The sequence below is a fragment of the Canis lupus genome, chromosome 23 (assembly GCF_048164855.1).
Source record: "Canis lupus baileyi chromosome 23, mCanLup2.hap1, whole genome shotgun sequence".
Taxonomy (NCBI): Eukaryota; Metazoa; Chordata; class Mammalia; order Carnivora; family Canidae; genus Canis; species Canis lupus.
The window spans coordinates 325,934-341,817 of NC_132860.1; the positions used below are offsets into that span (position 1 = coordinate 325,934).

The 15,884-nt window shown below is 37.0% G+C and overlaps 1 protein-coding gene and 1 long non-coding RNA gene across 2 annotated transcripts; one reads left to right on the forward strand and one right to left on the reverse strand.

The window, feature by feature from the left end:
* Positions 1 to 444: 444 nt before the first annotated feature.
* Positions 445 to 14,980, forward strand: LOC140615356 (membrane-spanning 4-domains subfamily A member 3-like). The gene is made up of 7 exons (XM_072795253.1): positions 445 to 569; positions 3,342 to 3,679; positions 4,874 to 5,005; positions 5,723 to 5,779; positions 6,586 to 6,729; positions 7,823 to 7,924; positions 13,291 to 14,980. Exons 2-7 carry the CDS (start codon positions 3,524 to 3,526, stop codon positions 13,429 to 13,431), a joined length of 732 nt encoding a protein of 243 aa, XP_072651354.1. The 5' UTR covers positions 445 to 569; positions 3,342 to 3,523; the 3' UTR covers positions 13,432 to 14,980.
* On the reverse strand, positions 1,304 to 9,383 carry LOC140615357 (uncharacterized). The gene is made up of 3 exons (XR_012016026.1): positions 9,244 to 9,383; positions 5,552 to 5,753; positions 1,304 to 1,402 (listed from the first exon to the last, which is right to left on the reverse strand). It is a non-coding gene; the product is annotated as an uncharacterized lncRNA (long non-coding RNA).
* Positions 14,981 to 15,884: the final 904 nt, after the last annotated feature.

Below are 15,884 nucleotides of genomic sequence, written 5' to 3' on the forward strand. Positions count from 1 at the left end.
GTAATGTCATCTTAATATAGTTATATATTAATACTTTGTTTGGTATATTTGAGCTTGATCATTGAGATAGAGTCCTGAAATTTAAATATTATTGGAAATATATTTATTTTTCTGTTTTTTTTAATGTTTATTTTACTTTAGTGAAGGTATAGTTTATAAGGTGCTAAAGCAAAGACCAAGAGAAGTTGGTTGAAAATATGAATTTCCTAGAAATTGCTCCAAAGGAAAGAATTTTATTTAGTAAGCTAAAAAAATACATTCTTTTTTAGATTAATAGAAAGAAATGGAAAGACAATGTGCAGAAATAAAACTATCAATTGGTATTGCGGATTATGGTAATAAGGCTACTAATTTTGTGCAACAAAATATGATATGTATCAACTTTGTCTAAACACATGAGAACTGCTTATCTGGAATTCTGGGTGTGGAAATACAGCAAATGAAGAAACACAGAGATCAGAGCATAGATTTTCCTCCCCCATATGTTGTCACAGTCCTTGATAGATACAGAAGAGACGTAAGCTTAAGAAGACTACAGGCTCCCACATCTTGTGGTGGAACATGTCTAGGTAGGTAACCTTTTTTTCCTCCATTATCCTGAGCACCAGAAAGTACTTTTGTCTATGTTCTGAGAGGCACAGGTGTGAAACCTGACAGACTGAGGCTGGACTGAATGTGGGCTCAAGGCAGAGACCATTCTTCCTTTGTTTCCATTGGTAGATACTCACTGCCTAATATTTCAGGAATTTTTTAAGGTAATGAGAAAGTTCCAGTGACTTAGATACATTTGATCTTGTCTTCATTCCTGCTTTCTGACTTTCTGATTATGCAAGCACACCTTACTCATCAGTGGGTAGAGAGTAAGGCTTAGCATTAACAAGGAAGTTTATCTCCAGCCCTATTTTCTAGAGGACGCAATTTAAGATACAGGGGAATAATTTGGTTAGAATTGTGACAGAAATTTTTTGGTTACAATCTGCAAGTGCAATTCAGCACTTCAAGACTGGATATGGTAAGCCAGCTAGGTTCACAGTGGCATTCTTAGTGAGAATCATGAGAGTTTTATAACTAAGCTGGTAGAGGTATAACGAAGAGGATTTGGTGGGTTTGAAGCTATATTAACTTAAGAGGTTAATAGGGCTTTGACCTCAATATTTAAGGTGAGGACAATGTGGTAAACAAGGCGAATTTTTGTACTGTGGAGTAGCCAAGAAATATTGCAATGTCATTCTCTAAATAGACAACAGAGATGGAAGAGCAGCATTTGTTAGAAAGATGATAACTGTAAATGCGAAAATCTTACCAAAATATTGAACAGTTGGATGGTGGCTTCAAGGAGCAATCAAAGGCTGAATTACAAGTGTAAGATTGATAGAATATTACAGTATTTAATAACATATATCTGTAACAAAAATCATTAAAGTGAGTTTAGTGAATCAAAATGTGTCCAGTAAATATTATAGTCAATATTTTAAACCTAGAAAATAAATATATTTATTAAGTGAATGAATGAGTAAATAATAACATTTGCAATGAGGAATAATGGGAGATACTTTTTGGAGTCAACAATTTATTCCCCCCCAACAAAGTTATACTGAAAGCTATGGCTCCCTCAAAAACTCAAACCTGTTACATGGGAGCTTCAGGAGGCTGAATAGGGGATGTGTTAGTCTGAGCCAGGCTTGATCTAAAGAGAAGATTTTTACTTATCAGACCTATGGCTCTTTGGTCCCACATCTATAAATATGTCTGTGAACTTGGGCAAGTTTTTTTTTTTTTTTTGGTTTGTTTGTTTGTTTTTTACCATCTTTGGATGTAGGAGTCACATGTTAAAAAGATATAATAACTGATTGAATAGATATTTTTTTTAATGAAATATTGACAAGACTCATCCACTTAAGAAATAGAAAAAAAAAGTTCTTGTTAGCACTTCCAGCTTTCTCATATAAGATAAATTCCTTGTTTCTACTCCTTAATTGAAAGCAACTAGTGGAAATAGAAAAATTGAATACTTAGGATTAATCTTAAATGTCCCATAAGAGTCCATGTCATGATATCTTAATCTTTTCATTGGGGCTGCAAAGAAATTTACACACACACATTATTGGGACCAGTATACACTGCTATCTCCCCCACCCCCTTTTTAAAATAAATTTGGTATGGACCACAAAAGTCAGAAACTATGTTTCCACTTTGATCCAGGAATTTTGTACAAAAGCAATTAAGGGTCTAATTCCATATAATTAGCATAATGGGAGGAGGAAACATAAGAAATTATACAAAGTGTAAGCAGAACTAAATTAAAACATACTAGGGAGAGTGATAGAATTCATAGATACCAATGCAATAAGGAAGAGTCTGCCCCTATCTCTCAAACTTAACTTAATGTTAGCACATAGTCATAAAGTTGATATGGTAGAAGATTATATAGAAATAAAAAGCTAATATTTGGGGAGCAAAGGTTCAAAATGAGTTAGTTTTCAAAGGTGGCCATTCTGGGATTTGCTCTTCTATGGAAATCCATCACTGTTTTTGACAAGTACCAAAGCATAGCCTAACTTCTTGAGAAGATAACTGAGAATTTATGCTACATTTATCACATCTCTGATGATACTGAGAAAATCGGTTGCATCATTTCTGGTGTCACACCTATGAGGCATAAACATAATTATATTTTATGTTGACAAACCTGGAGCTTCAACTAAATTCTTTGTCACAGTAATTTTTTAAAAAAGATTTTATTTATTTATTCATGAGAGACACAGAGAGAGAGGCAGAGACACAGGCAGAGGGAGAAGCAGGCTCTATGCAGGGAGCCCGATGTGGGACTCAATCCCGGGTCTCCAGGACCATGCCCTGGGCTGAAGGCAGGTGCTTAAACCTCTGAGCCACCCAAGGATCCCTTGTCACACAATAATTAAAGGTATGGTGGCTTTTATCTAGTGTATCCCCAGGTCTCTGTTTCCTTAGCATAATTATGGATACTACTCCTATTCTCTTTCATTCTCAAAACTATCTTGGATTGGATGATAAATTACCTATACATTTAATTAAATTAAAGAGAAATGTCTTTAATTCAGATCCGTTTGCCTCTAAATCTCAGGTTATTTTCACTCCACCAAGAATAAGGCTAAATAGATATATCACAATTCCCATGGTGAGTACTTTTGTACAAGTCTGTGACCACATGCAACCTAAAAAACAAAACAAAACAAAAACTACAGACTTGAGATTTACAAATTTCCTTAACTTGGGAGGATATCTTACAGTTATGTAGGCTTTGATATTTCTCAACCTCTGTCATCTCTCTCCTTAATTTACACTGTTGTTTATCGCATCAGTGATATCAGAGTTACCAGCACGGACACATGAACATCACATGGCCAGTGGCTTCTCTTCATACGTGATAAAGGCCTCAGATAAAGGAAATCCAGTATCTACTTCCATTGCGATAAAATGAACAGTATTTGGCATATGACAGTACATATCTGATGTTATTATCAGATGACAGATCTATTACAGAATGAGCAAAGCTTTGAATTCTGATGGGATGACTGTGGACATTTCTTCAAACCAAAACCAGAGTACCCCACTGGGAAAGACAGAAACATCTGGTACCCTGAGACATCCCTTAGACAAGCTGCAGAAATTCCTGAAGGGAAACCTAAAAGCACTGGGGGTAAGTAAACCACTAATAAAGAATTTTGAATCAGGAAAAGCAGGAGGATATATTCAGGATGAAGGATTATTCTGGCTAATGAAGTGGTTGGCATAGAGGCACCAGGTTATGACCTGTGTCAGCCATTCTGTGTCAACCATTCTGTGAAGTGGAAGTACAACACTTTGATTAAAAGCAAAGGACTAGAGTTTCCTCAAAAAGTTGAAAATAGAGCTACCTTACGACACAGCAATTGCACTATGAGGTATTTACCCCAAAGGATACAAACATAGTGATCCCAAGGGGAATCTGCATCCTAATGTTTATGGCAGCAGAGTCCACAACAGCCAAGCTGTGGAAAGAGTCCAGAGGACGTCCACCCACAGATGAATGGACACAGAAGATGTGGCATAGCGAGGCAGCGGAATAACACTCGGCCACTAAAAATGAAATTTTACCATATGCAACGATGTGGATGGAACTGGAGGGTGTGATGCTGAGTGAAATAAGTCCATCAGAGAAAGACAATTATCATATGGTGTCCCTCATGTGGAATTTAAGAAACAAAACAGAGGATCATAGGGAGAGGGAGGGAAAAATAAAACAAAACAAAATCAGAGAAGGAAACAAACTATAAGAGACTCTTAACTCTAGGAAACAAGTTGAGGGTCACTGGAGGGGAGGTGGGAGGGGATGGGGTAAATGGGTGATGGGCATGAAGGAGGGCACCTGATGGGAGGAGCCCTGGGTGTTATATAAGACTGATGAATCACTGAGCTCTACCTCTGAAACTAATAATATCCTATATGTTAATTGATTGAATTTATATTTAAAAATAATAAACATTAGCAAAGAAAGAAAGAAAAAAAGCAAGGGACTGTGTTTATATGGGCATGGGGGATGGGGAGGTACATTAAGAGGAGACCGTAGAAGTCCTAAGCTCTTGGATGAGCCTCATACTGATTATATCTTATTGAAGCAAGGTTTACCCACATGGGCTGGCCACTGGAAAAAAAAAAGAAAGGCAGATTCTCCGGGAACTGATTCTTCTTAGCAGATCTTTTAATAATAGTCAAGGGGGTCAACCCTATGAGTGACCACGATATTTGGACCAAGTGATTCTCTCTCTTGAAAAAGGTTCACCATTGTCTTTAAAACATGGATTTTTGATAATTTGGGTGGTTGGTAATTTGGCTTGTTTTGTCTCTTATCCAGGTGGCTCAGATTATGATTGGTGTGAAATGCATCTTTTATGGGATAATTGGATTTCTTCTTCTTGATTCTAAAACGTACAGAATCATTTTCTTCTCGATTTACACAGGCTTCCCTATATGGGGGGCATTGTCTGTGAGTATCCCACATCTCTAATTATAATCATTTAATCACTCATTCATCAACTCAACACAGAACTTGTATGGCATCCTGCCAATTCTCGAGTGCTTGCAATGATGCTAGGTTAAGATCTGATTTCCAACCTGAACTTGAATATATATTCTACTATAATAAAGCCCTTAAGTTCTGTTCATTACTGTATAGCATGAACCTATTCGGTATAATCTTGTGATTTTGCCTGAGGAGAATATCCTGGGTTTGACACATAGAAGAAGAGTCTCTGAAATGTATTATTAATACGTGGATCAGAGAAGATGCTGGGGATAGGGAGATGCTCCTCCTTTTAAGTCATCACAATTCTTGGCCAAATACACTGAGAAAAATGCCATGAAATTTGAGCTCACCTTTTCTCTTTGAGTTACCTTTGAGTTATATCTACTCTCTTTATTTCATTTTCTCCACATTGAATAAATTGTTTTCCCCTGTGATTTTTACATCCACTTCTTTTATTTAGCTAAAGGAATTTTACTATTCATAAGAATAAAAGGAAGACCATGGTACCTTAATTGTGTGGTTGCACACACTTTAAGGATCTGCTTTCCTCCAAGTTCTGAAGGGAGGCCCAGGAAGTAGGGGAGGGAGAGGGAGGGGGGAGATGCATCTGGCACGAGGAGGAAGGGCGAGTTGAACGTAGCTGCTACTCTGCAGACATCTTTCTTATTTTATAAACAGTTTATCATCTCTGGATCTCTGACTGTTGCGTCTGCCAAGAAGCAAACAAAATCACTGGTAAGCTAACAAGTTTTCCATTTGTCGTTCAGAAAGAAAATGAGAACTTACAACACTCTGACTTCCCGTGTGAAGCCCAGTCCCCCAGGGGATTCATTATTTTGTAGTACATTTCATCCTGTAACTGTCACGTTGGCCCAATGACTCAAGTGATCATCCTATGGCTGGATCTCCCTGGATTTTAGAAATTGTGATCCTCATATCTTGTCACCATAAGAAGAATGAATAAAGATTTACGTAGCTACTAAAACTCTCTATGGTATGAGGTTGGGAGATGTGAATAAAGAGAAAACCATGTCTTAGGGTTGAGCAAGGCAAACTTTTATTTTTGGTGGAGGGAAGAGCTATACAGAGTCAAAAACTACAGAGGCTAAGATGTCTATAATGCTTCATATCCTATCCATGGTATGTGCTTAAGAAAGATCAGGGATCCCTGGGGGGCTCAGCAGTTTAGCGCCTGCCTTTGGCCCAGGGCGCCATCCTGGAGATCTTGGATCGGGGCCCCCGCAGGAAGCCTCCTTCTCCCTCTGCCTACATCTCTACCTCTCTCTCTCTCTGTGTGTCTCTCATGAATAAATAAATAAAATCTTTTTTTAATAAATAAAATCTTTTTATAAAAAAAAATCCATCTTCTGCAAATTTTCTTCTCCCAAATGTGATTTGCCATTGAGCTGAATTGACCATATAGGAATGATGAAAGCCTGTAGATCCCATGGCTAAGTTAAGTCAGAATTCTCCCCTCAGCTTATAGGGTCTAGAAGCCCCTGGCCCTTAACTTATAAGCTCATTATTTACTTTTTTTTCAGCTGAGAGGGAATCTAGGCGCCAACACTCTCAGCACCTTCATCTCGATTGCTGGGATCTGTATTTTGTCGTACAATTTAACAAAAAATATCCACCATGATTGCGAGAAGGAACCTCTCTGTTTGGGCATCAAATCAATTGCAACTGTAAGTATTATCCTCCTGAATTGTGGGCAGACTGAATGCTTATCTGAGCATGATGCAGATGAGACATGATCATTGGTATATTTGAGGAACAAAATTCTTGCTTCCAAATGCCCCTCTACAGGTGTCACATTTAGGGAAAAAACAAAACAAAACAAAAACTATTTCTTTACAATGGCAAAGATCCCCAAGTTCTGGGATCTAAATTTTGTTTTTCAAGAAATAGCGGTGAAGAAGTAGAATGATGTTAAAATTTGAGTCAAAGATTGGGGTAGTCTTTACGTTATTCTTTATTATTCTTTAATTATATTCTATCATAATATTCATCACTGCTAGGAATTAAAAATAAGTATTTCACAAAGCTACATGGAGAATGAATATTTATTCTGACTTGCCACCACCTGAGAGTGGACGCTTTTTTGCAATAAAGCCTTGTGAAAGTAATGGAGATGAATGGCCTGAGGCAGAGGAGAAAGAAACCGGTGGGAAACCTGTAAAAGAGGCCAAGACCACTGGAATGTTGGAAGACACATCTCACCTATTAGAGCAAGGACAAAAAATTTCGCAACCGTCATTTGATTTTTACCTTAAAGTGTATTCCAAATTTGGGAAACTTTCTGGTTTTAACTAGAATTGAGTTCACTGGAAAACTAAAAGAATTTAGTATCTCACTGGGGAGATAGATCTGAACCCCTGCCGTTTCTGCTTTGTATATTGAGAAGAGCCAACTTTGTAAGCATTGGCAACATTACCAATATCTATGGCAAACTAATAATAACTTCAATAATAGTATAACTAATAACCCACCACTACCACCACCAATAATAATAGTAAGTGGAATAATCATTGTGAATTCTGAAATCTCATCAAGTTTTACTTCCTATCTTATATTAGTATATTCAAGAATATTGACTATGCTAACTCTTGTTTCCTACAGCAGCACATATACATCTGGGTTCAGATCCAACCTCATGCCACCATTTTGTATAATGTAATGTGTCCCCTTTTGAGGGCCTGATGTGAGGCTCTGAAATAAAACCTTCCAAACTATCATCAGGGTGGAAGGTAATGCATGACATTTTATTTTCTTTGACAGGGACTTGTGATTGTCCTAATGATCCTAACTTGTCTGCAAATTTTAATTTCACTTCCTCTCTCCATGCTCAGTTATAATGTGGATGACGAGAATATTCACTGGGTAAGTGCAATTCTTGGAAGAGTGAGGATAATTTCAACTATTTCATGAAGTGGTTTGTCAGTAACTCTTTCTACCTTGGGTAAAACAAACAAAAACATAAGCTATAACTGATTCTGTGGATAACCTGGGAGCTACTAGTTGTGTGTTGAGCACTGTTGGAATACATAGTGTATAATTCTCTAATCCATACAGAAACTCTCACCCATGGGTATATATCCATGAATTCAAACATCCATCCGGGCATGCATGCATGCATCCGTGCCTCCATCCATCCATCCATCCATCCATTAACTTACTAGAGAAGTATACTCTTTAGTATGATGAATATACAAAGTACATATCATCCAAAAAATAATAAAATCAAGGTATAATTAATTTAAAAACCTGAAACAGATTAAATATATTATTGCAGGTCCACACAGTTGAAAATACAGCAGACTAAGAAACACAAATAGAGTTGGAATTTTGTATTTTATTATCACACGTAACAAATATAGGTAATACAGAAGTAGTAGCATACTTTCCCAACCTCATTACTTGGTTCTTTTTCTGTGTTGAAATTACTGCTGCAGCTGTGCGTCAGTTAGGGTTAATTCAAACAGAAAATGGAAAGATTTATGGCAACAAAACTCCCCTCCCCTCATTTCAAGTATATAACACTTATCACGAGCATTGAATTCCCTGATCCTAAGGGAAATAATGCAAGTCTGAATTCCTCAGGACAGGCAGTTGGAAAGGAAGACCATGGATGGGAGGGACCCAAGGGCATGGCAAAAGGCGTCACCCAGAGGTGGAAATTCTTCCCTTTCACCTTTTATTGTAAGCAAGAAGCTGGGTGAGCTTTACCTTCAATACTTTGGAAATCTCCTCAGTTTGTTATCAAAGTTCACCATTTACTAGTTGTGCTTCCCACATGACCGTGAGACAACATTCTGTTAGATTTCTGCCTCTCCACAGCAAGACCTTCCCTTCAGTTTCTAGTAATGTGTTCCTCACTCCTTTCTGAGCCACACTGACAGCATTCTCAATGTCTTTAGTTCCAGTAAACAAAGAATTTGAAGCATTTTAGGCTTTCTCTGTACTTTTTATTTCTCAAAATTTTGTTCTTGAAAATCTTGCTCCTCAAAATTTTCCTCAAACTTGTTTTGTCCCACTGCCCACTTCCACAGCTATTCCCATATCCTAGATATTCATTCACATACCTTAGATATAGTAATAGTACTGGATTGTTACCCCATTTCCGGTACCAAAATACATAATAAATGTTTGTTGTTGCTTGACGAATTGCCACAAGCATACCAACTTAAAACAATACCTACCACCGACTTACCACCTCGCAGCTCCGTAGATCAGAAGCCTGGGTGGACCTGGCTGGAAGCTCCACTCAGAATCTCATAAGGCTGAAGTCCATGTTCTGGAGACATCAGACCTCTGGAAAGTCTCAAATGGTCTGCTAGCTCATTGTTGTTGGCAGGATTCTGTTGCCCATCACTATGGGACTGAGATGATTGGCCAGGAGTCACTCACATTCAGTTCCTAGAAGCCACTCTCAGACATTATCAAGGTGTTCCCTCCATTTCAGCAACAGATAACTTGCTCTTTGTCAAATGTTTCTCATGCTTTGAATCTCTCTGACTCCTTCTTCTACTATCCAGAGAATAATCTGCTTAAAAGACTCCTGTAATTAGATTAAGGCCATCCAAATAATGTCTTCTTTATCATAGGATATAACATAACTATAGTAATGACACCATATTATTCTGCACGCCACAGCTCCTCCCTTCATACTTGTGCAACACCCAGTGAGAAAAGATACAGAGAAGGGGAAGACGTGTTTATTCTTGTAAGGTCATGGATTTGAGGTGAAATGTATCTCCCCTCTCGCATTACACTGGACCAACACGTGTCACGTGATCTCATTGAACTATAACGTATGCTGCAGAAGTCCATCAGGCTCAAATTGAGCTAAAGTAGATAGAATTTCTATTATTAAAGAAAGATGGGTAATGTTCTCAATGTCATTCTTCTCTATAGGCACCACGTATAAATATCTACCTTCCTCCTCATGCCTAGAATACACTCATCAACTCAGAAAGGACAATAATCCAAACCATTTATTGTGCTGGAGTCTTTGTATATTTGTAGCTCTCTTCAACAAGTCCAGGCGTAGCCCATTGCAGTGCTGGCTGAAAGACAAATCACTTGCCCCCACTCTACTCACATCCTTTATGTGAGTGTGGAATGGACCAAAGATAATGATCATCAACCTGGAGAGAAAAAAAGAGAAATGTGAAATCACTGCTCTATAGCAATTGCAATAATTTTTATGCAAGAATTAAGAATTATGAAGATTCCTTTCCCCCCGCCCCAAAGACATAAAATACTTAAGTTATAGTGTAGTTCACGTCTCTGGGAGGTATTAACTTATTCATTTTTCCTCTCCAGCTCTTTGTACACTAATTTTCACGTCCATCACTACAGTAGACATTGGAGAGGATACTTTTCTTAGGTATTTCTTAGTATTTGCATCCTATTCTCTGATGATATAGGTGGCAGTAGAATTGCTTTATATTTTAAATATTCCCTGGCTATGGTAAGCCAGGTCTTTGCTCTCTATGGCAATGTACTTTTACCAAGAACAGGGATGGAAAGGTAGAACTTTTATTCTCAAAATGTGGCTTTCACCTCTAGATCCATGAAGGAGGTTCCAGCTCCTACTGTCACATCCACATCTCAACCAGCAGAAAGGAAAAAGGGGGATGAGAATACATACCCTTCTTTGTAAGTGTGTAACTCCAAACTGAGACATGCTATTTATTCTCACATTTTTCTGGATAGTAATTAAATATCTGTCCATACTTAGCTGCAAGAAAGCCTAGAAAACAGTCACAATTTTATCTCCATTTTCTAGTTTAAAAACAAGTTAGATTGTTAGGCAAAGAAGGGAAATGTTAGTAACAGTTCCATAGATTAAGTATTATTTAAAAATTATGAAAATACAATAGTCTTCCTTTATTTAAAAAAAACTCATATTTTTTCTCTCATCAAGTAATCATTCATTATAGAGACAAATATCAAATCACAAATACAAAATACAAAAAGACCTCACATTTTATATACATAATCACACCTACTGTGTTCAGACACTCAAAAACTTAGTTCTATTATCAGCTCATTATTTTCCAGCCCATCAGCAATGCACCAAATAAACAAAATTCCCAGCATTAGGTGGACTGGCATTCTTTATACCCAAATGATAAAAGAAGGCAAAAAGCCCTATCATCTCTCCCTATTTCTGTTGTTCAAGAATTATTTTGATGGGTAGGCTTATATTTTCCTTTATCTTCCTCAAGACTAAACACTGATAAGCCAGGTAGCCTGATACCTGGCTAAATATCTGGAAAAAAGTCATTATTGGGAAGTTTTCTTTCTTTACTCATTCACCTTCATGGTGAGCTTGGTGCTAAACCATTCATAGATGACCTGCTTCTGCATGTTTTTTTGTCTTTGTTTTTGTTTTTGTTTTGTAGCAGAGCAGTTCCTTTGCTCTTTGCTGCAATCTATTATTGAAAGTCAGCCCTTGACACAAGGGTTTGTAAATAAAATGTAAATAAAACTAAAAAACTATTAGCAACAATGTCCACAACAGCCAAACTGTGGAAGGACCTCGACGTCCTTCAACAGATGAATGGTTAAAGATTATGTGGTCTATGTATACAATGGAATATTACTCAGCCATCAGAAGGGATGAACATCCACCATTTACACCAACATGGATGGAACAGGAGGGTATGATGCTGAGCAAAGTAAGTCAATCGGAGAAGGACAATCATCATATGGTCTCACTCATATGGGGGATATAAGAAATAGTGAAAGGGATGATAAGGGAAAGGAGGGGAACTGAGTGGGAAAAATTAGAGAGGGTGACAGACCATGAAAAACTCCTAACTCTGAGAAACAAAGTGTTGCAGAAGGGGAAGTGGGTGGGTGATGGTATGTCTAGGTGACAGGCACTGAGGAGGGCACATGATGGGATGAGCATTGGGTGTTATACTATATGTTGGCAAATTAAATTAACATTTTTTTAAAAAGGAGATTGATTTGGGAAAAAAAAAACTACTAGTCTCAGGTGTACAATATAGTGATTCATCACTTCCATACAACACCCAGTGCTCATCATGAAGAGTGCCCTCCTTAACCCCCATCACCTATTTCACCCATCCCTCCCTCACCTTCCCTCTGGTAACCATCCATCTGTTCTCTATCGTTAAAAGTCTGTTTCTTGGTTTCTCTCTCTCGCTCCTTTTTTCCTTTGCTTATTTGGTTTGTTCCTTCAATGCTACATATGAGTGAAATCATATGGCATTTCACTTAGCATAATACTCTCTAGGTCCATCCACATTGTTGTGAATGGCAAGATTTCATTATTTTCTATGGCTGAGTAATATTCCACTGCATATATATATTCCATATATACTACGTATATATACACCACATCTTCACAATCTGTTATAAGTTGATGGACACTTGGGATGCTTCCATTTGGCCACAAATGGCTACTATTTGGCCATTGTAAATAATGCTGTTATAAACATTGGGGTGCATGCATCCCTTTGAATTAGTATTTTTGTATCCTTTCATAAACACCTATTAGTGCAACTGCTGAATTGTAAGGTAGTTCTATTTTTAACTTTTTGAGGAACCTCCATACTGTTTTCCAGAGTGTTTTTTCTGCCCATTTTTTAATTGGATTATCTGGTTTTGAAGTCTTGGGCTTTATCAGTTTTTTACATATTTTGTATACTAACCCTTTATCAGATGTCACTTGCAAATGTCTTCTACCATTCTGTAGGTTGCCCTTTAGCGTTATTATTTCCTTCATTGTGCAGAAGCTTTGCATTTCAGTGAAGTTCCAATAGTCTATTTTTGTTTTTGTTTCCCTTGCCTCAGGAGATATATCTAGAAAGAAGTTACAATGACCAACGTCCAAGATGTTGCTGCCGGTGTTCTACTCTAGGAGTTTTATGGTTTCATGTCTCACTCACATTTAGCTCTTTAATCCATTTAAAATTTATTTTTGTGTATGGCGTAAGAAAGTGGTCCAGGTTCATTCCTTTACATTTTGCTGTTTTTTTCCCAACACCATTTGTTGAATCATTGGGTACTTTTAGTCATGATTGAAATTGACCTTATCTTCTTCCTTTTTGGAGAGCAGCCAGTGGGCTCCTCTGGGCCCAAAGTCCACCCAATTTATCTTTGGAGTAAGAGAGCATATATTTGGAGACAAATCATTGAGGACTTGGATTATATTATTCTTAATGGCTTATGTTACATACTTTAAAGATTATTCTTTGGCTTATTTACAGATTTATGTATTGCTTTGCTGGAAATCACCTTCTGAAGGTCTTTATCAAGACTTGTTGCCTCAAACTATAATATATCAAGAACTTGAACGCAAAGAAGATACACCTTCACGTTATCCCACAGATACTAACAAACAAATATGAGTCTGCACCTCTGTATTTTGGATCCACAGTGATAGCAAGAAGCTCATACTGTGGCCACTGAGGCATGAATACACACCTGTGAAGATACATAAGCATAGAGTTCAGGGTCACAAAGAGAGCAACTAGCATTTATAACATTGAGATTTTGGTTGTTGCCACTTTTTTTGTTAGGGTTGGATGTCATCACAGACTAGGTTTATGCTCTGTTACAAAACTTAACCTTGAAATATTGGTGGCTTAACACATCAGAAGTTCATTTGCTATCTACTTTACATGTTCTTTACTTCACTTTAGATGCACACTGATATGAGTTCTACCAAATAGAACAATATCTCAAAAAGTTTTTTTTTTTTTTAATTTTCTCAAGATAGGGAAAGAAAATGTTAGAAGTTGGACCTTTAGCAATTAGTTGTTCTAGAAAAAGCAAGTGTCACTTTTTGCCACAATCCTTTAAACAGTCATCTTCCCAGCACTGTGTGGGAGACAGGAAATGTAGGCTGACATCAAGTTAAGAAGCTTAATTTTTGATGAAAACCACTGAAGTAAACATAGAGTTTCCTGAAGTAATTGTGAAAATTGTTTGCATGAAGTCTTTGGTCCATCATTTTTACACTCTGTGACTTTGGATGTGCATCTTCCCTGACTAAAGATCAGTTTGCTTATCTCTCAAATGGTCTAGCTTGTGCTTACTCAGTTCAGATTGGGATATCTATCAAGGAAAACAGTTAATATAGGTTTAAAAAAAAATCCCAAACTTTTAACTATATGAGGTACTATAGATTATAATATTTTATTAATATCATGTTAGGTTAATTATTTATACTGCATCATTCTAAGTACATTAAGGTTTTCTGATGATATTTTATGTAAATAGTCATATATAAAAACTTGTGTTGTTTAATTGACCCACTGACAATTAATCAAAGCATTACCCCATTCCTCTTGAATAATACAACCAAAACTTTTCAAAGTCTAATAAAATTAATACTATTTCCCATGAGATCAAACAATTCCATTCCTGTTCTACATACTACAGTAGCCACTATACATGTATAGCAAGTTAAATTTAAATTATTTAAATCTTTTAAAATTTAAAGTCTATTTTCTTAGTCTCAGTAACCATATTTCAAGTGTTCAATGGCCACTTGTGGCTGGTCCAAAGCATTTGAAGAAAAAGATGGAGAAAATTAAGAGGATAAATAGACAAATACACCATTATATTTGGAGACCTCAACATATTTTTGACAGCAACTGGTGTATCAACCAGGCAGAGAAGTAGTAAAGGTATAGATGGTATAGATGGCCTGAGCAGCAGTTCAATCAGGTTGATCTAATTGACATTTATAGACTTCTTCATCCAACAACAGTACATTTTTCTCAAATATTCATGGAATATTTACCAGTATTGGTTACTTCCTGTGTTGAAACACAACTCGACAAATTTAAAGGAAAAGAAATCATACAAAATATGTTCTCAGATAATAAGAGAATTGTGGTAAGTGGAAAATTCAATATATTTGGAAATTATTAAACAGCATACTTCTGAATAGTCCATGGGTCACAGAATAGTTTTTAAAATGTGTAAAAATTGTGGAGCTTCTTGTGCCTTTTTTTAGCACTTCTCATGATTTTCTTTTCAAACCAGATGTAACATATATAACAGATGGCTATGGATAAAAATTTTTATAGATGTGTACAAACATGGTGCTATGGACTGAGCATCTGTACCACCCCCCCACCCCCCGCCATCCCAAATTCACAGGCTGAAACTCTAATCCTCAATGTGATGGTTTTTGGAGAAGGAGCCTTTGGGAGGGAATGAGGCAACAAGGATGGATCTGGAATGAATACCTCATAAGAAATGATATGAGAAAGTTTGCTTTCTCTCTTTGTTCTCTACTATTTGAGCATACAATCAGAAAATGGCTATCTAGAAGCCAAGAAAAGACCTGACCATGCTGCTACCCTGATCTCAGACATCCAGCCTCCAGAACTATGAGAAATAAATGCTGTTTAAGCTACTCAGTCTATAATATCTTGTTATAGTAGCTCAACCAAGACATGTGAGTTAATAGACATATGCACATTTCTTTGCTCTGTTAAGTTAGAGAACCGGAAAGAAATGACATACCAATAGCAACAACCATACCTAGAGCCCAGATCTTGATTTCTAATCCCATTCTCCAATAAAAGGAAACAGGGCTGCCTGATGAAATGGCTGATTCCAAAACTGGAGCACTAGTTCCGTAAGATGAGCCTGAGAATATGGTGGTGCCATAAAACAGGGAAGGGCTCACACACAGTGAGACACAACGATGGGGTTCAAAGAGACACAGGAGCCACTGTGACCAAAATAGAAATAATTTGAGCAATAAAATAAGGTAGCATTTGATTATAACCCAAAGTATATGTAAATATTCATGAATTCATACAAATGAATAATTGAGTGCATA